The sequence below is a fragment of the Sebastes umbrosus genome, chromosome 10 (genome assembly GCF_015220745.1).
Source record: "Sebastes umbrosus isolate fSebUmb1 chromosome 10, fSebUmb1.pri, whole genome shotgun sequence".
In the NCBI taxonomy this organism is placed as follows: domain Eukaryota; kingdom Metazoa; phylum Chordata; class Actinopteri; order Perciformes; family Sebastidae; genus Sebastes; species Sebastes umbrosus.
Genome location: NC_051278.1, coordinates 25,683,420 through 25,708,556, shown reverse-complemented (window position 1 = coordinate 25,708,556; position 25,137 = coordinate 25,683,420). Strand labels below are relative to the sequence as shown.

The following is a 25,137-nucleotide window of genomic DNA, read 5'->3' as shown; positions in this document are numbered from 1 at the left end:
ATAGGTCAACGTACCCAAACTCTTTGGACTCTGTTCCAGCTCCGCACTAACTAGCTTTGTTCGAGGGCGTGCCAATCTAGCTGCTATGCATGTATTATGCAAATGTGTTACTTGGTGACATCACCACATTACAGAAGAACAGGCGGGACGTCAAACAAGGGCATTTCAGGCAGTTCAGGAGCAGTGTTTCTGTGGGGGGAGAGTAACTCCATTTGTCGTGGATTTTGGGCTTTGTAACTTTGCAGACCTTTTACATGCACAAAAAAAGACAGAACACAAAAAGCACAAAAGCATAATAGGACCCCTTTAAACGGGTATGGCTCCAGATTTCCTCCTAGAAAACTATTTAAATCATACAAAAATAAGCAAATATCACTTAAAACGTCCTATGGCGTTGTTAAAAGAACACAGACAGATTTTTATTAAAGCTTAATAGAATAATCTATAATGTGTTTTATTACAGCAATAACATATAGGTGCTTCATGTTTAATGGGAGCCAACACAGAGATACAGTGGTAACCTGTTTAATTTGGTTTCTTATAGACTGATAGGAACAATTGTTCTGTGCAGCAATATAATAATGAGTAAGGAGTCATTCTGAGCTTATAGTTTTCCATTGATAGCCTTTTCTTATGATGATCACCTTTTTTTTATTATTATGATCACTAGTCATCAGTCTATAGAGGGAGCCAGTGTAGCCTGCTGATGGTTTACTGCTCCCCGGTGAGAGAGAGAAACCCGGAGCTCAACCTGCCCGGTACACCGCCCCCAGCATGTCATACTATACGAGCCGCATGTTCATCATCACAAGTGTTGCTTGCAACTCCCGACAACCATTCAACATCCACTGCATCCTCAGCCTGCTACGCGCACAGCACACTCGGATTTGCAGCAAAAACATCAAACCGGAGACGTTTCCGTCAGCACGCCTGGAGAGTTGGAGATCCGCAGGTAAATTGCAGGTAAGTCACGGGATGACAAAGCTACTGCATATACAGTAGTCTGATCAGATAACAATGAGTTACAGGAGTGGGAATGTTGAAACAAGTGGAAAATGTGCACTTGTTTTCTGATGTATTTGCTTGTTTCAGAGAGAATTGTCCATTAACAAGTGTCTTTGAACGATCCAGCAGAATAGCATTTGATTGCACAGCTTGTTAAATTGGAAAATGTGTTTGTGCAAATCCAGATTTTTTTAATCAACTCGAGCTCTGCATGGCTGATCAACTCGGTTCATTTTCCCTGAGACGCTGACTGACACAGGATGGGCATGTTTACGCACGATCTTTTACGCGTATTACGCACTAATCCTTTTGGAGAAAAAACAGCAGAAAAAAAACAAAACACTTCACTTAGTAGTCGAAGTCGCAGATTTAGCTGGATCTGTGCCAACATAAACATCACGCCAGCAGCGGGGAGATGTTGGGACTCGTTAAGCAATGCCATCAGTGATGTAATAGCTGCTATTAAAACTTGTAGGCTTGTCAAGCAGAAAAAATGATCTCGCACGCTCTCTTATCCATTTGGCTCCTCTGCATCTCGTTACAGTGCTGCTGCTGCTGCTGCTCCGACGTGTGGTCGACATGCTGGGGATCTGCGTGTGTCTTTGTGCGGTTTTCACGCATGTCCTTTCTCAGGAGGCCGAGGAGCCAGTCTACACAGTAAGTGGGACATCTCTTGTTTTTCTGTGTATAAGTTTAACACAACCTGGCATGTTTGGAGATACTGTTTCATTTTGCATGATGGAGATCTCAGGTTCTCATGTTTTTTATTATCTTATGATATTACATGAAAGGACACTACAATATGTATAATTTCATAATAATAATAATAATACATTTATTTATATAGCACTTCTCAAAACAGATGTTACAAAGTGCTTCACAAGACAATAAAAGCAGATAAATAAAGTCAAAGATATGGTAGTAACTGTTAAAACAGATCAGACAATAAAAGCAGATAGAGTAAAACAAATATGGTAACTGCTAAAACAGAACATCACATCACATATCAATAATAATAGAAGTGGTAAAATTGTAGGACAAGTTCATAAAACAAATATACCGTATATATATATATTCATAAATGTGTATACACATATTTCATGGTAATCATTATCTGTCCTTCACAGTGCACAGAAGGGTATGAGTATGACAGAGTCAGAGAGCAGTGCAGAGGTGAGAAATGATAAATTCCCTTACATATCTGTACAGCTTTTTGTATTTATATTTCATGTATTTTCATCGAAGTGTAATATCAGGTTGTCCTTTTACCCAATTGAAATAATTCCAGCACAGTAAAATGCCGTATCTAATGTCTTTCTTGTCCTGTCAGACATCGACGAGTGTGCCTTGTTAGACGATGCCTGCAAAGGAGGGATGCAGTGTATCAACCACTTTGGTGGATACCTCTGCCTCCCCAAGAGCGCCGTCATCATCATCAGTAAGGAGGGCGAGCAGGTGCCACTGCCGTTGCCGGACCCTGTCCCTCCCCTCCCTGTTGCCCCTGTTGTCCCACCGAGCCAGCCTCTGTCCCCGTGGACTTCAGGCAACCAGGGTGGTTCTCAATCCAGCCGGACCATCCGCTGTTCACCTGGATACACTGCAGATGAGCAGAACCTCTGCAGAGGTAAGATCAGCTGCCCATGCTCTCCTCCTCCTCCTCTCTGTTCAGCTATAAGACAGGATACAAAACACCATCACCATCAAAGCAACTTGAAAAACTAGCCTTTCATTTCTTGCGGCTTTACACCAACACATGGAGACGGATCCTCTTATCTCAGCAAGTGCTGTTGACAAGCTCCTCAGGAGAGAAATTAGACTCTGTCAGCAGGAGAGGAGGTGTAACCACAAAATATGGTGTAGAAGTGCAAAAGGGAAGCCTGCCACGATCTCTGCATAGAAACGTTATTTCATCTTCCAGGAATATGAAAGATTTCACTTTTGGCCCTCATGAGACAGATTACACACTAAAAATGTGGGTGCAGATTAAAATCACACTGTACTGACTGCTTTGTACTGCAGTTTACTGGCAGAATTAAAGGTGCAATGTGTAAGATCTGGCCATGTGCTCCAAATAAATAAGGGTCAGCATTTCACCTCTACTACTGGGTCCATACAACCTAAATTTACAGTCATACGGTATTAAAAAAGAAAAGCCAACTACTAACTAACAGCAGGGAAAGAATACGCAAAATTCATCAAAACTGCGGCCAAGAGACGGTCAAAATAACACTGCTATTTTATAATCTTCATGTGTGACGTTGGCCTATAGTTTACGTAAGCCATTTGTGTGTTTACTGTGTCACTAACTGTGTAGGTTTTGATAGTTTGTATGTCGGATTAACCCAAAGTGGCAGAAACAAGAAAACGACTCCCCCCTTCGTTCTCCCCACGAAGGGGAGCTCTGGGAGACGGACCTTCAGTTAACAGTTAGCTGTATTGGCAAGAATCTGGCAATACGATACGTATCAAGATACAGGGGTAACGATTCAATATATTGCGATACTTTAGGCAAGGCGATGTATCGCAATTTTTTATTTTTTTATCTAATTTTAGGAAAACTGTCATAGTAAGATCACACCAGAAATGCACCATTTTAGAATAGGCAAAAATAACACATTTGCACTGCATGAATACAACTGCATTGTTTTTTGCCCCAAACTGCATGGTATTAGCATAAAGTGGGCATGTTTGTAAAGGTGGGTACCCATAGAACCCATTTTCATTCAGATATCTTGAGGTCGGAGGTCAAGGGACCCCTTTGAAAAGGGCCGTGCCAGTTTTACTTGCCAAAATTTAGCCTAACCTTCGAGCGTTATTTAGCCTCCTTTGTGACAAGCTAGTATGACATGGCTGGTACCAATAGATTGAATAGCGGCTGGGTGCGACAGCAGCACGTCAGATTTTTAAGAGGTTAATTAAAAATCAATAGTATCACAGTCTCACAACACATCATATTGTGATACTCATGTGTATTGATATTTTCTTACACCTCTGGTTGGCACTGGGTCTAACCTGTGTAACGGCAGCAACAGAAAGTACAGGCTGATCTGGCAAGGCGGCGCAGGGCTTTGTGCTGGCTGAATGCAAATTGCTAAAGCTAAATCTACGCGAAGTAGTCGCCTGGTTGAGGGGAGGATGAAACAATAATACAAGTCGTTTTTATAATTTCTGCCATTTAATCTAATAAACAAACTATCAAAACGTACACAGACGTCTTTATACCGTCAACATAACATCAACACAGTAACCTCTTCACATTCTGTTGTCTTAAACTAAAATTCTGGCCAGATCTTACACTTTGCACCTTAAATGTCGATATTGAGAAGAGTTTTTTTCCCCCCCTAAATATCAGTAGTATGCTTTTGTTGGCCAGATCCAGTGCTGCTGCATGGAAGAATGTGTCTGAATGTGTCTCTCGCAGGGCTTCGTACTGTAGGTATTTGATAATTACTTGCTAACGACTTTAGAGCCTCAATAAGCAGAGCTCCAAAGGTGAACTCTTCATCCATCTGTCTGACAGTCATCAGCAGCTAAACCATGCGTAGCTGCCAGATGTGTTGCAAGCTTCTCGCTTTTTCTCGCTGTGATGTCATGTTTTCTAAACTCTTCGGTCGCTCGCAGCATGATGTTTTTGGCCGGAGTTCAGCTTCTTATAAAAAAAAATAAATATATATATATATATATAAGAAATTGTTCTGGGTGTTGAAGTCCTCTGCTTCAGGGGCAAATCAAGGAGATTTTTTTTATTATACTGTGGCAAGCTCTGTGTGCTCATGTATAGCCTTTATACCAGATATTCCCTGGGCCGTGACCAGCTTGAGATTTTTGGTAGCTTGGCAAGATCGTGTGTGTGTGATCCTGTGTTTGGGGCGAGACTCTTTGATCTTTACAAATGGGGAGGGGTTTAAAGATTCATTCTTTGTCTCACTAACACACACACACACCAGTGCCCTTTGTTGCTTTGTGCCAGATGTTCATAGCTGCACCTGAGAGAGAGAGAATCACTTGTAACCACTTTAACTTTGCCATCTGTCTTGGTCTGTGAGAGATCGGGAGTGTGGATATGTAGGGTTAGCTGTATAAATGTAATGTAAGGCAAAGTGCATTACCGTAAATTACATGTGTTCGGCGGTTAGGAGCTCCTTCTTGCCAGTAGGCAGAGGCATGTGGTGAGTGGCTGTGTGGTGAGGGCTTGCGGTCACAGAGCTCCAGTGAAAGTAACAAATTTGATTTTACACCTGGGGCACAGATATGTGTGAGGTGCTTTATGTGTTTCTCTGAATTGGAACCCAATTAGGTTTTATTAGAGTGTAAAACATGGCAACATATCAGCTAAAGTAACCACATAAGCGAGCTGGCATAGGTATAATACTTATTCATTCTGCTGGCATGCCGTTTCAGTGCATGGGCTAAACAAAGATAGGCTGTTGCTGTCAGTGTTATTGCTGTGAAATGACTGGAGTTTTAACTGGAAGGCGTCTCGTGCCGTCTCGCAGGCGTACACTCCTGTTGGTGGAGTGATATAATCTGTGTTTACATCAGTCTCTGGTTTCTCTGTCATTACCTTTAACTCGCTACAATGAGCCAATTGTTCTTGGACGCAGAGTTGTCTTTTTTGTTTTTTTTTGTTCCACAGTGGCTGTTTTGCACAGCTACATATCTTGCTAGCGAAGGAATTCCCATTAACTTTCAACGGGGGGAAACCTCAATGTATCAAATAGCGCTTACATCAGGCTCCTTCCCTGCTAACTCACCACTCTGTGGAGGAAACCCAGAGTGCCGAGTCAGGTAGGGCAAAGGGGAAGATGAAAGGCTGACACTGACTGAATAACCACAGAAGTGCCGGAGCACCGACCGAGCCAGGTTGTACCGACGTCATGGGTTGTGCTGCTGCTGCTGCTGCTGAGTCGTTTCGGTGACTTACTGCTGAGTGTGTGTCGAATAGTAGAGAGATCATCCAAATGCCCTGGAAAAAAAAATGAAGCCAATTTTCCAAAGAACAACTTAAAGGACCAGTGTTTAACATTTAGGGGGATCTATTGGCAGAAATGGAATGTAATAAGTACGTTTTCTTTACAGTATAATCACCCGAAAATAAGAATTGTTGTGTTTTCGTTACCTTAGAATTACCAGTTTATATCTACATATAGATACAGAGCCGGCAGCCATGTTTCTACAGTAGCTCAGAAAGGACAAACCAAACCCTGGCTCTAGATCGGGCCATTCGTTTTCAACTTTTTGCGTCGACTATCGTAGTTCTTCTACATGCTTGGCACACGGGAAAAGTTTCAGTTGGTTGCAATCTGCAACCTCACCACTAGATGCTGCCAGATTCTATACACTGCACCTTTAAATTGTTAAAAATAAAATAAAACAAAATAGCTTCTCTTAAGGCAGCAGTAGGCAAGATTGGAGCAAATATGATTTTAAAATAGTTATTTTTATAAAACGGTCACTATATCCTGACAGTAGTGCATGAGACAGGTAACCTGAAACAAATCATGTGCCTCTGTGTCACATTTGCGGCAAGAAATAGACATTACAGTAACACAATATTGATTCATATTTGATCAGTACTGCCTATTTTGACCGTTCGATCAGAGTTCGAGAGTGATTGACAGCTGCCTCCGTTGAATGAACAGCCAATAGGAACGCTCTCGCTCTGAAATGACCTGTGATTGGCCAAAGTCTCCCGTCACGGGCTAGATTTTTTAAAGCCTGAAAACAGAGCCATGATGAGGTGCAGAAGTCTAGTTTTCTCTCAGAACACTTGAATTACAATATGCTGAAAGGTTTTTATGGAATCTTTGCCCAATGATGCCAAAAACATTCTGCCTACTGAAGCTTTAAATGCGCTCTACTTTATGCTGATTAAAAGCAAAGCAAACCACAAATGATACAAAACACTTCACCCTGATATTTTTCCTTTCATGTGTAGCTTTAATGTTCGTTCCCATTTTTGCAGATGGGCAATAAAGCCATTCGGCCCTGAGTGTGAACCCGAGCCTAAGTGTGTGTTGTTGCAGTGACACATAGGGGGAAGTTGGCGCCCTTCACCAGCCCGGCCACACAGAGACACTATGAACCTTTACTGTATGTGTGACAGCTTAATGATGCCTCGCATTTCCATGACCTCCCCTCGCCCCCCCCTCCCACCCTCCAAACATACGCACACATACTGACTGTGTTTACCGCTGGGAGATGCCTACAAGTGGCTTGTTGTAGTCTTATGTATGCATATTAACTCTTATTTGCGGCAGAGGTGAGATCACTTCCTGCTAGAAATGAAGGTTGTCCATCAAATGCGGTCGAATCAGCCGTTAAATCTGATGAAAATTGGAAAGCAGCTATTTTATGATCCTCATTTACAGTTGAACATTGAGAGTACTCAGAACTTACTTACTTTCAGTGGCTTCAGGCATATAATGTTGGCCAAAGAGATCATGTTTTACACTTTCTGATATTCTCCTCCCAAGTTTACATACTTATATTTCATGTCTAAATTGGATACTCATGCGCTGCAGTATGGGACATGAAAGGGCACGCCACTCCTGTTTACCTGTCTGGTTTCCTGAGGTCACGCAGGCCACATTGCCACCTACATGCCTGACTGATTCCAGCTACGTCTGGACTCTCTTCACCTGCAGCGGCTGGAAATCTTTCCTAACTATGCTCTATTAAGGCCGTTAATCCCTGTGTGACAGAGAACTTGTGTACTTTTCCGAAACAAGGCCGAGCGCATGCAATAACATTTTTCCACACAGATGCAATGCACTTGGGAGGAATATCTCTGGAATGTCAGCGCTGGTTGTTTTTTCCGTTTGCTCCCATCTTTTGTGATGGTAGGAATTACTCACCACCTTTTGACAGATAAGCATCGGATCGATCTGCGAGGAGCAGGAATGCAGGGAGCGGAACAAGCAGAAAGAGAGAGAGAGAGAGAGAGCAGGAACATGACGCTGCCGCACCATTTGACCTTTTACAGTTTATACTTTACAGCTCCACTTGTTGTCATCTCATTCTGACATTTTGCACTTGAAGAAACAAGCCTTGCATAGTCTTTGCTCAGCCACAGACAATGTAAAAAGATGTGAGGATACACATGGAGAGCGATTACAGTTTTTCAGGAAATTCCTTCAGATGTTATCCTGTTAGTGTTTGTTTCTCCCAAACATCCATCAGAGATAAGCAACACACATTTGGAAAAGGTTGTTGCACAGGGAAGGAACACTGAGGTGAATATGATACGGGATATACAGGATGTTAAATTAAAACATTCTGATTTTGTCGAGGAAGTGGGATCAAACACAAGCAGACCCACTTTGTTTAGGGTTACTCAAACAAAAAGACACCTGAGGCACACCTTTGTGCCTGTTGAACCCTCCTATTACCAACTAAGCTCTTTGTCTTCCACCTGTTCTCAGACTGATGATTTGCACCGTCCTGCGTCAGTGCGTCTTCACAATGCGATCGTCCTCTATGATTTTACTGCCCAAACTCATTGAACCTGTTACGCTGCAGTTTCAGCTGTAACAACCAGTGTTGCATCTTTGAGCCTTTGAATGGTAGATGCTTTCTAGGGATGACAATGTTGGAACATCTCAGTGGTTTATGACCTAATACCTGTGTTTATGTTAAAAAAATTAAAAAAAGGAATATCGGCTGATAAATCATCACCATTACCAGATGTTCAAACTACTTATTGATGTCAGTATCTGCCTCAAACATGCAGTACTCGTCATGTTTCAAAGTCAGTACTAGTGAATCAACATGAGATGCTGAGATTTCTGGCTTTCATAACTCACTTTCCATTTGCAAACTGTGCCAGAAAACCTGTGGATGTTGCAACTCCTCAGTTGCTGATAAAGAAGTTTCCAATTCTTGAATGCTCTTTTAATTGCTGGATGTATTTTGACTTCAGTATCTCTATGGCAACAAACAGTTTTTAATCTCTTGATATTAGAATCCAAGAAATCAAGAGTAAAACAGCTATGATTGATATAACTTGGGCAATAACATCCTAAAACGAAAAAACTACTCATTACATTAGGAATCTTAAAGGTCCAGTGTGTAGGATCCGGCGGTATCTAGCGGTGAGGTGAGGAGATTGCAACCAACTGAAGCCTCTCCCGTGTGCCAAGCGTGTTGGAGAGCTACGGTGGCCGACGTGAAAACGCGTATGGCCCTGCCAGTTAGAGCAGAGTCAGTATGTAGAATGTGTGTGTATATGGGAAGTGAGTGATGAAGCAAGAGAGAGAGAGCGGCGGCGGCGACGGGAGTGAGTAATGTTATCGACTCCGGCCCAAGCAGGAAAAGTTAACAGTGTTTGGTTTGTCCGTTCTGGGCTACTGTAGGAACATGGAGGACTCCGTGGAGAGAGATCCCACTCACTATGCAGATATAAACGTCTCTTTCTAAGCTAACGAAAACACAACAATTCTTATTAACAGGTGATTATACACTAAAGAAAACATCAAACTCCATTTCTGCCAATAGATCCCCCTAATTGTTACATACTGGCCCTTTAATATAAATGTCAGAGAATGACTGTGTGTCATGCAGGCAGCCCCTCATTTGGCCTGTGCAGTGTTGCTGTACAGTGTGCTGTTATTGCTTGTGGTTTCGCTGCTGGCTCCTCGCTGCCGACACATCAACGATGGCAGAGAGGAGCGACAGGGGGGTGGGGGGGAAGCAGCTTTGCCGTGCCTCCTCAGCGCGAGTGCTTAATGTTGTTGTTATTATTCTCCCTGAGGTCGGTGCCTGTCCAGTGGCCAGCTGCTTCCTCCTCTGATGTGCTTACATGTGTTGCTCTTTCCGTTTACCTCATGATGGAAAGGGACACGGGGCTGCTATAAATCACTGTTGCGCTCAGCTGGGTGACACACGCATGCGATGGCAGGGTTCGTGTTACTCACACTGTTTCCCCTTTGATTCACATTATCACACTTTTTTATTTTGACCACATTTTCAGGTTCCTTCCAAGCCACAAAGATGTTTTAAAGGTGCTATTGATAACCTTGAGCCACTAGATGTCACATTCTCCCTCCCCCCGTTCCATTGCAGTCACTTCACAACAAGTCGGTGCCAGCCACTTGACGTCAAACTCAGACAGTTTTTTTCCACACTAACTGGCAACTTGATCGCTGACGACACAGCGATACCACGTGATACCGTGATACCATTGTTATGCTTCTGGCTCACAAGCCTGGTTAGAAGTGGGAACCAAACGTCAGATAACTTTCACAGAGATAAACAAAACATTCATTTTGGAGCCGCCAAAATTGTGTTCTTTTGTTTTAGGAAAATTCATATTTTTATTGGGCACCTTTCTAAAAGCTCTGTAGATGTATTTTTTTTTTAAAAATATTCTTCTACATAAAAATGACCTTTAAAGGCCGTAAATGGCTACATAGTGACATGCCAGGTGGGCAGAGTGATTGTCTTCACACTGAATAGCAGGAGACATGCTCAGCACTTCTTTTTTTCTAGGCATTTTCAGAGTAACAGGAAGGATTATTATCAGCCGGGAATGTAGCTGGCACACTGGACGGATTTTCAAGAATGTCAAGACTCTGCCCGACCTTTAGAAGAAGTGTGGAACAAACTCACAAATCAGTTACTAAGTGTCAGTGTGACTAAAACTCCTGTTCCTCCTGAACAATGAGAGCGATGAGAGGGGGAATCTTGGGAGTGGTGCGAATAGCGAGAGCATGGAAATATTTCATGCCCTAATACGGATGGAAATACATGGAATAAACGGTTAGAGTGTCTCGAATCCTTTGATTTCTTATCTGCTTTGTGTTTGGACTTGCTTTGAAGGGGAAACACTACCACTCCCATTTGTCCTGAGGTCGTGTTTGAGCCGGTGATAGATAGCTGCATTGCAGAGAGAATTAAACACAAATGAAACAACATGCGGCGCGGCGTTTGCCAGGAAGAGGTGATATTATGATGTTTGAAAACCAAACACTCAGGGGCTGGTGAATGACATGCTAATAAATTTGACGTTGTGAAATTTTATGGGCTATTAACATTGCACATCTTGCCCCCTGCTTTCCCAAAGATTGAATTATCCAATAATCAGAGGGAAACAGAGATGCTGTCCAACAGCAGGACGGCTCCAACTGTTCTCTGGAACAGCTCCTGCTTTCCACTGCAGTGGTTCAGTGAAAACAAGACTAAATGCTCTCAAGTGATAATTACAACAAGCCCTATCATGTCAGTTTGAATCTGGAGCAAATAACACATTGTTCTGAATTCTGGCCAAATAGATTTTTAGTCCCCGTTTTGGACACATATGCTGTTTCTTTCTCATCCATATGCACGCACTAACACGCTGCATAGTGTATCACTCCGCTCTGTAAAACATTGTAAAAAAGGCCATTTAATGTTCAAGCACCTAAAACAGGACCTCTGATGCACACCCACCCACTCGTCCATTACACACACACACTCTCACATTCTTTGAGCTGCCGCCATCCCCGTTACTCCCCCAACTCCCACAAGGCATTTAGAATTAATCTCCCTGAAAAGCAAGGAGTTTTTAACTCTGACATCACATATGCACACACGGCCGTAAATCTAACTTCAAATCTTAAAAAGCCCTTTTTTGTTTAAAAAAAAAAAAAAAAAAGCCTCCACCCTTTCTCCTCATTCTTTCCTTCCACATCTTCCCCTCTCATGCTGGACGGCCTTATCTTTCCCTGTGATGTTACAGCAGGCTCGCTCGCAGAGGAAACTTGTAAGCTGTGTTAAATAAATTATGAAAAAAAATCTGACCTCAGAGAACAGAGTCACTTCTCCCCACACGCAACACATCATCACATTTGATGGTAAAAGCTGTTTTCCTGTGTAAACTATATGGACTGTACTGCATGTGGTAAGCTGTAGAGGCTTTATGGGACCTCAGAGCCAGCCAGTGTGGGATGCCCTCCCACCCCACCTACACACACACACTCGTACGCACGCACACACAAACTTCTGTGGAACTTTGTATTGGCAGCGTCTTAAAGGTTTAGTGACAAAGTAGCAGTCACCACAAGATATTCCCGTGAATGAACCTTTGGATTGCATTCAACACATATGCTTTCATTTAGAGCTCTCCAAGCTTTCTTTAAGGGAGCGAGGATGACTATGACTTTTCCGTACACACAACTTCTTAGGAAGCATCGCTGCATTGTTCACATTTAAACAATTTACAGTTTGCCATGTGCAGTTACTTCAAACAAACAGTTGGTTTCTACACCTTATGTAGAGTGTTGGAACTTGATCCAGCTGCAGATGTCTGCCCTGCACCAGCGACACCTCACGGATCTCCCAGGCAGTAGCATAAATGTTGTCCGACTCATGTCAGGTAATTTCAAGTGCACCTGATGTAATTCTGGTCACCAATGATGGCCCAGAACTAGAGCAAATGCTGCTATCAGGAGGAGCTGTTACGTCTTGAAGCCATATGTGGACCAGCTCTGGCTTTGATTTTGTCTTGAATTCAGTCTGAACGAAGTCGAGCGTGCCAACTGCAATTGGTCAAACTCTGCTGCCTATCTGATCTACTAATCCTGTCCAAGGAAATAATTGCTTACTCTAATGGATTGCTCACTAATCAACCAGTCACAGCAGAACGGAAATAAAAACAGACTGAAAATCGAACAAAGACAACCTAACCTATTGAGCAGTGGAGGCTAGTGACTCAAAACATTGGGTCTGAAAATTGAAGCCAATGCTGAAGTGCCTTAAACGTGCATTCTTTCTAATAGCCAGCAGGGGGCGACTCCTCTGGTTGCATAAAGAACTCAGATTGTATAGAAGTCTATGAGAAAATGAGCCTACTTCTCACTTGATTTATTACCTCAGTAAACATTGTAAACATGAGTTTATGGTCTCAATCACTAGTTTCAAGTCTTCTTCTATACAGCATGATGTTCATTTAGTAAATTATGGTCCCATTTAGAGTCAAATAGACCATAAAGCAGGGTATGCTTTAGGGCGTGGCTAGCTTGTGATTGACAGGTTGCTACCACGGCGTTGTCTGGTCTGGTATTTGTCATCATACAACTTTAACCCTTTCACAGTCTTTCCACTTCATGAAAATGTATTTTTGGTCACATGAAAATGTCTTATTCAGCGTTCGGTTGTGCTTAGCTCCACCCTCTCGTGTCACTTCTGGTTGCAAAAAAACAAGATGGCGACGGCCAAATACCAAGATGGCGACGTGCAAAATGCCGAACTCGAGGCTTCAACGGCAGTCCACAAACCAATTGGTGACATCACGATGACTATGTCCATTTCTTATATACAGTTAACTGATGAACATTGTAAACAATTGCTAAACATCAGCAAGCTAGCCTTGCCATTCTGAGCATGCTAGCATGCTGATGTCAGCATTTAGCTGGGTGTTGCTGTGCCTCAGTACAGCACCGCTAGCGGCCTGTAGACTCTTAAGTCTTGTTAAACTATCAGTGCGGTGACATGTATGAAGAACTGAAGAAGTCGCCAAATTTTACTTTCTGCCACTAAAACTATACCATTTCACTGGCATCACAGTTTAGTTGTCTGCTTCTTGGCACCATGACAGCATCAACACACTGGAGGACTTTATTTTATCAGGAATTAGGAGTCTCTCAGACTTGTGTTGTCTGAATCTATTGCCAGAAGGCAGGGCATTTCCAGTCTCAATGAATCATCAAATACCTCCAGTAAGTAGGCGTGGTTGTGATTCACAGCCCTGATCCCGGCTTCAACTGTTTGTTGACATTCATTTAAATTTTTCATTGGTACTGTAGGCTATACATACAGGATTTCTGTATTGTGGCTTCTGTATTGTTGTCTTCTCTCGTCATTTTCTGCATGTTCAGACTACAGCATGAATAGGTGTTGTTTTTGTGAAGTTGTCTCACCTCATTGTGTTTAGTATGACAGTGTCAGTGACCTGCTGGCTAGTATTAACCTGAATATACTGTATTATTAACTGAGTGGATGGTGTTAGACAGTTGTGGCATTGTCACCCAGACAGATGCAACCTGATACTCAAATCCCTACAAATTATACAAAAACAAAACCTGTCGAGTGTGGATGCATTTGCGTACAGTTGCGGTCATGTATAGAAGGTAACCCCCAAGTTGCAAAACCTTCACGAGATGGTTAAGGTTAAGCATTGACCTCGAATGGGTATAGCGTCAGGATAGGTCATCGGGCAGCGAGTGTGGCACGTTTTCGCAACTTTGGGGTTACCTTGTAGACACGATCATCTGTGGCCATACACACCACATGGGTCATCCACATCCAGACTCTCTTGACCTAAGAGGCTGAATCTGGATGCTGAAGGTCTACCGCCAACAGTGACAGAGACCCTCTGATGCGCAGGGCTTTTAATCAGCCTTGAAGCCTTTGGGGCAGTTGGGTCCCATAGTGTGACACTGCTGGAATCCAAGCATTCGGTTTCTCTCTCACACTTGGTGCTGGTTGCGGATGCACTTTCCCAGATGCCTTTCTAAGCCACATCAGAGCGTTAGAGTTTCCAGAACAACACTGCTTTCATCTTTGTCCTGTACTTAGCGGGTCAGTGAGCAACAAGTCTTGTCTGAGCATTCCTCCCTGAATGCAATTCGCACCTGTTGTCTCTCAGGTGCACCTTTTAGATAAGCCCTGCTTTTGTCCCTAATGTACTGAGTCCATCTTATCACTGCGTCCCCGTAGGGTTGAGCACATTTAGCCCTCTTCCCTTTCCTCCCTTTAAGGAGTGAAGACAACTTACCTTCTGTCCGACTTTTAGTTTCAGCAGCAAATCAAGCCAATTTCTCACCGGCACCAGCCCCACTGGATGGTGGAGGCTGTGAGACTGGCATATAGGGCATTTGAGGCACTCAGGGAAGGGCTTGATCCTTTCCAGCTGAGCCCACATTACATGAAATATGTCCAGGGGAATAGAGATAGTTGTGCAGCAGCAAGTTGGGCTTTCCTGCACTCATTTTAATGGTTCGATTGGTACATTTTATATGTAATTCTCTATGAATAGGGGCTCCATGAGTATCTTTGTCTCAGGTGCACTGATTTCATCTAAACCCTGCAGGAGGAACAATACAATCATGTCTGTCAAGGCAGCAAAGAGTTCAACTTTCCAGTCTTCTGACTATTGTTACGCTACGCATGTGTCAAATAACAATGCAGTAAGAGCCCCCCCCCCCTTCCTTTCTTGTGTGTGCGTGTGGTATTGAGGATAACTGTCTGTCACGCTGTTAAACTGATGCCCACTGGCTGTCTGCATATGATGGGTTGTGTCAGACCACCCAAGAGGACTGCTGGTGGGCCCACAGGGATGAGAGTATACAGTATGGGCGTATTTGTGTGGGGGGAAGATGGAAGATGGAAGTTCAGAAAAAAAGGGGGCGAGGTGGGTTATAGTGAGAAAAGCATTTTTTAAGAGGCTCTGGCTCCAAACAAACCAAAATTGAGAACGTGTTTGCCGGATCAAGATAAAAAGAAGAATCTTTCCACTGCTGTGTCGTGTATTTTAGCCCAAGCTGGAAAATTCACATTTCAGCTGAACACTTAATAACGCTAATAACTGGAGAGGAAAAAAGTACTTTTTGGAGGTTTAACACACAAATGTATACAGTTACACTACTGATTGTGTGTACAGTACCATTTATTTGATTTAATCTGGACATAACTTGAATATTTGAGTAGTTAACTTTTGAGTATGCATTTCTGAAATCACATTTATTATTAAGTTTATTAAGTATTATTAAAGGTACAGTGTGTAAGATTTGGCGGCATCCAGTGGTGTGGTTGCAGATTGTAACCAACTAAGTCACCCTCCGCTCACTCCTTCCTTTCCAAGACTGAGGTAACGGCGAGTGCAAAACCGTTGTAACGTCGTTCGCCTCGCTCAGAGGCCATCCATACCACAATAACATTACTTTAGGAGCAACCGAAGTCTGACAGCGACTGACGTTATACCACGGTTTTGCACTCTGCGGCTCACGTTACCGCAGTTTCACAAGCGTGTCGGAGAACTGCAGTGGCCTTCAGGTAACGTAAAAACATGAAAGGCTCTCTCTAGAGCCAGTGTTTGGATTGGCCGTTCTGTGCTGCCAGCTCAGTCGCAGTAGCAGCAGTACGCAAAATAGACACGAAATTGAATGTATTGATACGTGTATATAGACATGAATTTCACATTTTTTTGCGTGATGGTCAGCACAAAAGCAATTAATATTTAATCCACGTAATTGTGAACCGGGAAGTATAGAGGGAGGCGAACGCCGCGTTAGGAGGAGGTCGAGGTGAATGGGTGACTTTCGTCCAGGAGACCGGTGTTCGTGTCCCGTGTGAAACCACAGTTGATTTAATTGTCACATAATTTCCATACTTAAGTTACAGCACTTCTGGTGTTATTTTAACCCAAACCGCGATCTTTTCCTACTAGTTTTGCTGCCTAAACCTAACCAAGTTAATATTTTCCTAAACCTAAGTAGTTTATTTTGAAAAGTGTAAAGTGGAAATTGACATATGCGCCACGTGTTGAAAACGCACGAAAAATACTTTGTTGAAAGTCGTGCTTGGCATCATGAAAAAAAGGGAAATTCGTGTCTATATACCCAAATCAAATAGATTAAATTGTGTGACTATTTCACGAACTGCCGTGAGACTGTGTTGGTGCTACTGTAGAAACATGGCGGAGCAACATGGCGGACTCTGTGAAGAGGACCTGCTCCCTATGTAGATATGAAGTGCTCATTCTAAGCTAATGAAAACACGATTCTTAGTTTCAGGTGGTTATACACTAATGAAAACATTGTTATGAATATTATATTCCATTTCTGCTTATCGATCCCCCTAAACGCTACACACCGGCCCTTTAATTTGGTTAGTGATAAATGTGCAGAGTTGTTTACAGTATAGATGATTTACAATGCTGTAAAAAGGGTTGACTTGATTTGGGAAACGTAGCGTCTTTCTGGTGTTCTTAAGCTTCTTTTACTAACATCAAACTACTCATCATGTTATATAACTTATTATTCATGATGGCGTGAGGGATAAAAAGTGGATCTGTGTGCTTTTGGGTTGATGGATGTAGAGAAGCGCATGACTTATCAGTTGAACTGTCTCTCTCTCTTTCACACACACACACACACACACTCCCCCCCTTCAAAGAGCTGTCCTGTTAGCAGAAGATATGATCTGTGTTTTCCCCTTCACCCGGAGCTGCTGAATAAAAGCCGTCTTTATTTGATCGCCTGCTCTCTGCGGGAACACGTGTGTTTATGCCCATGTGTGTGATGTGATGGTGTCGGTGATCACAGGTTTTTACTGTCTGTGGAAAAGCAGTTCACACATCACAGATCACAGAGTGCATATAGTCCAGACATGTTGCTTTGGCTTTGTCTGCCACATGTTCCTGCGTACAGTAGGCATTAACTTGGCGTATAGCTTCCTCTCAGTGTCTGTGTCTGCATGTTTTTTATTGCAGACATAGATGAATGTGCGACAGGTAGACACACTTGTGGCCCCGAACAGACGTGCTACAATACCAGAGGCTCCTACACCTGCCAGTGTCCTCTGGGCTACCAGAAAAATGGAGACCACTGTGTAGGTGAGTCGTTGACGCGAAACACACTTCTCTCACTTTATCACACGATTAAAACTGGTAAAACTGGTAAAAAAAAACCTGCTTAAAATGTTGCTGTATCATCTTTTAACATCAGATTTAAAGAATCATTTTTTTGCAATGTATCTTAGCGCTAATATTTTCACGATTCTCCTGTGTGTGTTTCTGTTTTCCTGCAGACAGAGACGAGTGTGCCCTGACCCAACACTGCATGCACAGATGTGTGAACACACAGGGCTCATACTACTGCGAGTGCAACGTAGGTCACAAGTTGGCCAGCAACAACCACAGCTGTGTTGGTAAGTCACTGAAAAGACATGTTTACTCGCATGTTAGTGTGTACAACATTGAATTGTAAAAGAGTGTATTATAATAATCATAATTACTGCTTTAGTGCACGTACAAGTAGAACAAAACCACACACCAGGGCAAAAGAAAATGAAATGTATTCATGATAAAACATAGCAAAGAAAAGAACAAGTGCAGGTAATAAAAATGCATGAATAAAACAGAGTTATTCAATCAAGTCTTTGTCAGGTCGACAGAGAATGTCAGCTCAGGTTTAGCTCACCAGAGTCACTGTGTTTCTCTCATTCCTTAGTTCTTCTCATGATGCAGATATTTTAGGGCCAGGAGTAGCTTTAACAAAACAATTGGTGCACAAGCTGTTGTTTTTTTATGCCTGGAAGCTCAGAGCTATCATGAGATTGAGCATGCAACCTGATCCCACGCAGCAAACCTCCTGCGGAAGTCATAGGAAGTTATTGAAAATGCTGTGTTGGGATAGAGAGCTGCAACACATTTAGAAATCCATCAAAACCCATGACTGGCTCCAAGCTATGCTGAAACATGTGTATGTGTTTCCAGTTAGTTCTTTCTCAAAGGGATAGTTTGGATGTTTTGAAGTGGGGTTATATGAGGTACTTATCCATAGTCGGTGTATTACCTACAGTAAATACAGTAGATGTACTGCTGTGGACGGGGCTGGCAGCAAAACATATTTTTAGCCACCTAAAAAAAAAAGGCTCATCTAAAAAAAAAAAAATCAATATCAGTTTAAGTGTACGCTATATTTAGAATATTTTCACCGCTTTACCTTGCCATCAGACAGCCCTTTCTGACAGGGAACCGAAGCTATCCATCTATGCTCTCGCCAAAGCTACCAGACTCCATTGAAAAAAACAGTAATTTTACATCGCAGAACACGGGGGTTGCCTCGATCGGTTAGTATGTATGTGAGGTAAAATTACTGTTTTTTCAATGGAATCTGGTTGCTTTGGCAAGAGTATAGATAACGGTTTCAGTTCCCCATCTGAAACATAGAGTGTATAGCTGTGGCAAGGTAAACCATGAGACATATTGTGTACACTTTAACTGATTTTTCAGGTGGGCCTTTAGTTGGCTAAAATACGTTTTGCTGGTACCTGATACAACCCCACTGCAAAACTCCTGAATTATCCCTTTAAAGTATTATTCCAGGTTTATTAAAACTTGGGTCTTACTTACATAGTGTTGGCCATCATTTCTATCCATTATGATATCATTGTACTCACCGTACTAACTGCTGACATCTGAGTTCCCAGACCTTAGTCGACAACATGGTGAGTACAGTGCCATTAATACCGGAATGATGGCCAAAACTACAATAATAAGTTCCAAGTTTTAACAAACCAGAATTATCTGTATTGTATCCATGTATATAAAACATCTGCTTCTGTTCCAGATGTGAATGAATGTGATGTGGAGAATCCCTGTCAGCACCACTGCTACAACCTGATTGGCTCCTTCCTCTGCCAGTGTGAGCAGGGCTATGAGCTGGCACAGGACACGGTCTCCTGTCAAGGTGGACACACACACATACATACATATACTGTACATACACAGATATATAACTGCAGATGTTTGTAAACACCCATCACATTATTCATCATGATCTATGTTATCTATGCTTGTGTGCATATTTTCTGTACAGACATTGATGAATGCAGCTTCTCCAGCTACATGTGTCAGTACCAGTGTATTAACAGCCCAGGAAGTTACTCCTGTGAGTGTCCAGAAGGATATCAGCTCCAGGGAAGCAGGGTGTGTCAAGGTACTGCAGTCCTCCTTTTTCCTCTCCCTTTTCCTTGCATAAATCTTTTTTTTTTATCTATCCCTTCTTAGTTTACTTATTTATCTATCTTATTCCCTCTCTGTTTTCACACACAACAACTTCTCTCCCTCCTCTTCCTCAATTCTTTCAAGATAACTGTTAAGAGGAACTCGATCATTACTGCTATCACCCACTATTCTACCTCTCAAGTGGGAATGAAAGCCACTCTCAACCGGTACTGTCATGGAAAGAATGCAGAGGTTAGGCAACACAAACACAGCAACGTGGTGTTGCCCCGCTAAGCCACCTCTGTGAATTTATATGCGTGATGTTGGTTTCTTGAAGTGGATTTATTTGAAGCGCCGGTGCTCGCTCAAAGGGAGAGCTGTTATTTTTTCCTCTCCCCCTCGGTCAGGTGCAGGCTTTATAGGGGGAACCATGAATCCGGCCGGTTGTGTCAGAGGGACCTCATGGTGATGAATCCAGGTTGCTGTGCCAGAAATAGCCCTGTGGTTTGGGGCACGTTTGATGGGGTTATTTTCATGGTGCTGCAGGAAAAGAGTTGCAGTTTAAGCCTGTGCGGGGTCGCATCGGGGGCTTCCCTCCACTTCAGACTTGCAGGCTTCCCTCTTGTGTTTCTTTTCACCTCCACAGCTGCTGGAAATGCAGCTACAACCCTTAAAACACTGTTCCCAAATTGTACACGTCTTGAACTTTGACTGTGTTTTCACAGCTCTGTTAAATGAAGCGTGTTGAGTTTGTGTGTGTTTTGGAAGTGGGGGATACTAGTATTTTGATCCAGCTATTTTTGACTACTCAATACTTTTCTCTCCCTCTCTCTCACTGTCTCTCTGCCAATCACAAGACATAAATGAGTGTGAGACGGGGACCCATAACTGCCAAGACGATGAAATGTGCTGGAACTATTACGGAGGCTTCCGCTGCTATCCCAGAAACCCCTGCGAGGCGCCTTACGCCAAAACCTCTGAAAAGTCAGTAAACACCATCCAGTTCTTTTGTTTCACTGTCACTAGCGCGGTCGGTTTCACAGAGATTGTCTCAATTGTTGTGTGTTTGCAGTCGCTGTATCTGCCGGTCTCAGGCCGAGTGCCAGGGTCTCCCACCGTCAATTGTCTACAAATACATGAGCATCCAGGCGGACCGGGCGGTGCCAGCGGACATCTTCCAGATTCAGGCCACCAACATGTACGCTAACACGCACAACACCTTCAGGATCAAAGCTGGGAATGAGGCAGGAGAATTTTTCCTGCGGGTAAGTCGATGGGAATTATTTTGTCGTTGTTGCATGAAAAGCTGGGGGAGGGTGTAACAGGGGATAATTGTAAATGCTCAACCGTTACAGTGTCCCAATCATAGACTGTATCCATAGATGGTCAATGCAAATCCACTTCCTCCCACTGTACAAAAGTGAAGCCAAAATATCCTGGCTACAGTGGCTGCCATCTTGAGATTTTAACCACATTTGGAGCCTGAGTCTGCACAATAGTGATCGGGGAGCTGGAGCCATGGTGTCGCGGTCCCGCCCACACACCCAACCGAGCCAATCACAAGCCGAGCACGGCTGCAGCTTGTTAGTGTGAGCCACCTAGCTGCTACGTTAGCACCACGGTAGACGTTTGGCTAGAAAAACACAACAACTAACCATAATATCTCAATAACTACATTTATGATCAAACATGATCTATTACACAGACTCGTACCGGTTATGGAAAGTTAAAGTTACATCTCCTCTCTCGTGCAATTCCCGAACCTTCGGCAGCGACTACTTCACTCAGAGCAGCTGTCAATCACAGCTGTCAATCATGACGTCACACCCCTTTTTATAGCATTAATTAACTAATTAAAACCAAACTTATCAAAAAAATTAACATTTTGACATACAGAAAAAAAATGAAAGCGACCATCTTTGGGGAAAATTTATTTGATGTGTGCTTTTACTTTTTAGTTTGGCCCATGTCCCAAAGAAAGCGGGGGCGGGATTTATGACCTGTACTGCAGCCAGCCACCGGGGGCGATAGAGATGTTATGGCTTCATTTTTTGTGGAGCTGCTTTGAGCTAAATGCTGACATCAGCATGTTATTATACTCACAATGACAATGCATACATACAAGCCAAGTATACTTAGACTTGTCTGTATACTTGTCAGTATTAGCCAAGTATACTTAAGTATACTTTTGTTAAGTATATCTCTAATAATTACATAAAAAGTAAATTGAAAGTATACTCTCTTATTTTAAGTTTTAAAGAAGTATACTAATAGCACACTTGAATAAACTTTTTGGTAAGGGGATATTTAGCAGGAAGCTATAATGTTTATCATGTTCACCATCTTAATTTAGCTTGTTTGGAAGCCAACATTTGCTAATTAGCAGTAAACACAAAGTACAGCTGAGGCTGGTGGGAATGTCATTAGTATCCCGCCAATGTTAAACTGTATTATAAAATATATGTGATAAATCTGCATTGACATGCTTACGTATTGACTGATCATCATATTTCCGCGCAGCGTTCCAGCAACGTGAGCGCCATGCTGGTGCTAACCAAGATTCTGACAGGCCCCAGGGAGTACGTCGTGGACCTGGAGATGGTCACTCACCATCTGACCATGAACTACCGCTCCAGCTCACTGCTGCGGCTCACCATTATAGTCGGGCCCTACGCCTTCTGAGCGCCGCCATCCCCAGCAGTCCACACAAGTCTGGTTCAGCAAACATAGCAGTGTAACACAGCAGATGCCTGTATCAGCATAACATACTGTACATTTCCATACATATAATACAACATAGGCTGTCCCAGACTCATACAGCAGCACAGCAGTTCCCATAGGCAAGCTCATGACAGACCAGCCCATGCTGTAATGTGACCACTGGGCATCTTTTTCTCTCAAGGTGCTGGGAAGCATTGTGATGAAGGGTTTTAGTGTCCTGACGAATCAAGCATAACAGCACTTAACGATAACACATTTTCCATCTTTAAAGTTGAAACATTTTTTGACTTTAAGTGCCTGAAGTGGACACAAGAAAGATACTGGATGCAAGCATTTTCACTTTCGCTGCTTCCATACTAAAAACAAATTGGTCAAACAGGAAAAGAGGCCTAGTGGACACACATCCCAACTGTGATGGATTTTTTTTTGATGCAGCTTTACCTACATTTATCACTTAGTTTCAGACCAGAACTGCTTACAATAACCTGTGTGTGCGTCAGTGAAGCGCTCTGTTGTAAGAAAGAGAGAAAAATCATATTTTCTATATAAATGTACGTGACAAATATCCAATATGAGCAGCTTTTTTGATACAAAAATAATTGACTGAGCTTCTGTTGATAAATGTTGTAGGGGTTAGTGCTGCTGCGCCACGCTGTTTGTGCATGTTTCTGTATAGTTTTACTCATGAGTAATAATTTCCAGAGAAGTTCAGAAGTGTAAAGGGAGGGAATTAGCCCGTTGGTTGAGAGAGTGCTAAACTTTGCATGACAACAGGCTTGATGCGCGTCGACTTTACTCGCAGGAGTTAAGTCATGTACATACCGAGGTAACAAATCTGTGTGGATGTTTGTGTATGTGTGTGTGTGTGTGTGTGTGTGTGTGTGCCTGGCTTTGTTTATGCATGCAAGCGAGTGAAAGTGTGAACCACAGAGGGAGAGAAAGGGAAAGAGTGAGAAGGAGCTTGTTCTCTCCCCCCAGGTTCGGTGGATGTGGTTGAGCTGTTAATGCGTTTCTGTGATGCCATCCTCGCCGCCCTCGGTCACAGAGGCAATAACAGAGATTTCTTTTTTTTTTAACTCGAGAACACGCACAGGAAATGACGGCTTTCATAACACGCTGACCGCTCACCGGTGCCACGGCGATTCTCCAGAGGGAGCAGCCGAGCTTTCTAATGTCGGTCCCAGTCAAGAAGTCACACTGGCACCGGGCTGGCTTGCGTGATAAACATAATTGCAGTGCTTTGCCCTGTAGCTGGTTCATGTGTGACACAGGGGATTATTAAAGTGTTAATACAATGCCACCATGCTTTTTGGCAGAATGAGAAATCTTTCACTACCTGCTTTGCCTTTTCCCGACTCCGCGTGTCTGCTCTGGCTTATTGCTGAAACACTGTACACTGTAGCACTGAAAACCACATTGAAAACCAACATGTTGTCACCACCTCAAGTGTAGAAAGTCATCCATCTTTTTATGTGGTTTCAGCAGCGATCGTGCCATAGTGCCTTAGGGGTATAAACACAAATAACACTAATCTTATCACTCATGCTGTCAAGACTTCCCTCAATGAAATGCCTTAATGTTTTTCTCTTCTATTTAAAATATATTTTGTCATATGTATCTTATATTGATTGTACTCTGAAGAGCAAAAGTTATATTGTTGAATAAAATATGATGGATAAATGGGGCTAGGTTGTTCTGTTTCTTTATATCCAACAACTTGTGTGCAAGAGAGAAACAGCAAATGTGTGAAAACAAGTGAACAAGACTTCATATACAGTATAATGGAAACTGCAGCGGTTGTGTGAAATGCTCCGCTGCTCTTTCAATGCTTTTGGGAAAACGCAAGGATGATTTCATCTGAATATAACAATGATAAATGCAGTGAACATGATGCCCCAGCCATCATATCTATCTTATTTAAAGAGATCCAGAGGGGATGTAGTAATATAGTATGTTGAGTCAATGTGTGCTGAGGGACAAATGTGAAGCCTGCACACTCACACACACACACACACACACACACACACACACACACGTTTAGATGTAAAATTGGTTGGGAGGGGTTTTATGGTAAGTTGTTACTCAATCATCCTGCTGTCTAGAGCTTTAGTCAGAGCAGCGTTGGGACGTGTAAGATGATACACGATGTGTCATTGTTCCCCTAACCCCATCTTCAGCTCGCCGCTCATTGGAGCTCTGTGTTTTTGCTGTCCATGCATGATTCAACCCCCGGGAGAAAACATTGCTCACCCACTTTTTCTGTGACTCACCCATGTGCTGAACTCCACAAGAAGTGCAACATTTTCAGGTTTTTGATTAATATTCCACTGAAGATAATTAACTTAATCTCCCTGCATGTAGCTCGACATTTCATTAATCACTGCTAGATTTATAAAATAGTTCAAAGCCAGTCAGTCAGTCATTGGATGGAGATCACAGAGAGGAAAAAAGTCATGAAAGTTCAATAAGTTGGATGTTTTTTTACCCTCTTTCCTCTGTCCCAGTGATGCAATAAATGTCCAATATTCGTACTGTTTTTTAATACTCTGAACATGTTTGGATCAGATAGATTAAAGAGCTCTTCATATTAAACAGTCAAATTTTCCAGAAGGCAACGGGACATTTCAGAATGAAGAAATTCAGCACATCCTCAGGTCATCTACAGTATACTGATTTTTTTCAGGTTCTTTATTCCTATTAGTTAA

The 25,137-nt window shown here is 42.7% G+C and overlaps 1 protein-coding gene across 2 annotated transcripts; it reads left to right on the top strand.

Moving 5' to 3' along the window:
• The first annotated feature begins 771 nt into the window (after positions 1–771).
• On the top strand, positions 772–24,116 carry efemp1 (EGF containing fibulin extracellular matrix protein 1). 2 transcript variants are annotated; one of them, XM_037783120.1, is made up of 11 exons: positions 772–952; positions 1,550–1,662; positions 2,133–2,178; positions 2,336–2,629; positions 17,474–17,596; positions 17,791–17,910; positions 19,335–19,454; positions 19,584–19,703; positions 20,569–20,695; positions 20,784–20,976; positions 22,232–24,116. In XM_037783120.1, the coding sequence occupies exons 1-11, from the start codon at positions 775–777 to the stop codon at positions 22,391–22,393; spliced, it is 1,596 nt and encodes a 531-aa protein (XP_037639048.1). In that variant the 5' UTR covers positions 772–774; the 3' UTR covers positions 22,394–24,116. The 2 variants fall into 2 exon arrangements, with proteins under 2 accessions (XP_037639048.1, XP_037639049.1); XM_037783121.1 differs by having other exon boundaries at positions 778–963.
• The last annotated feature ends 1,021 nt before the right edge of the window (positions 24,117–25,137 follow it).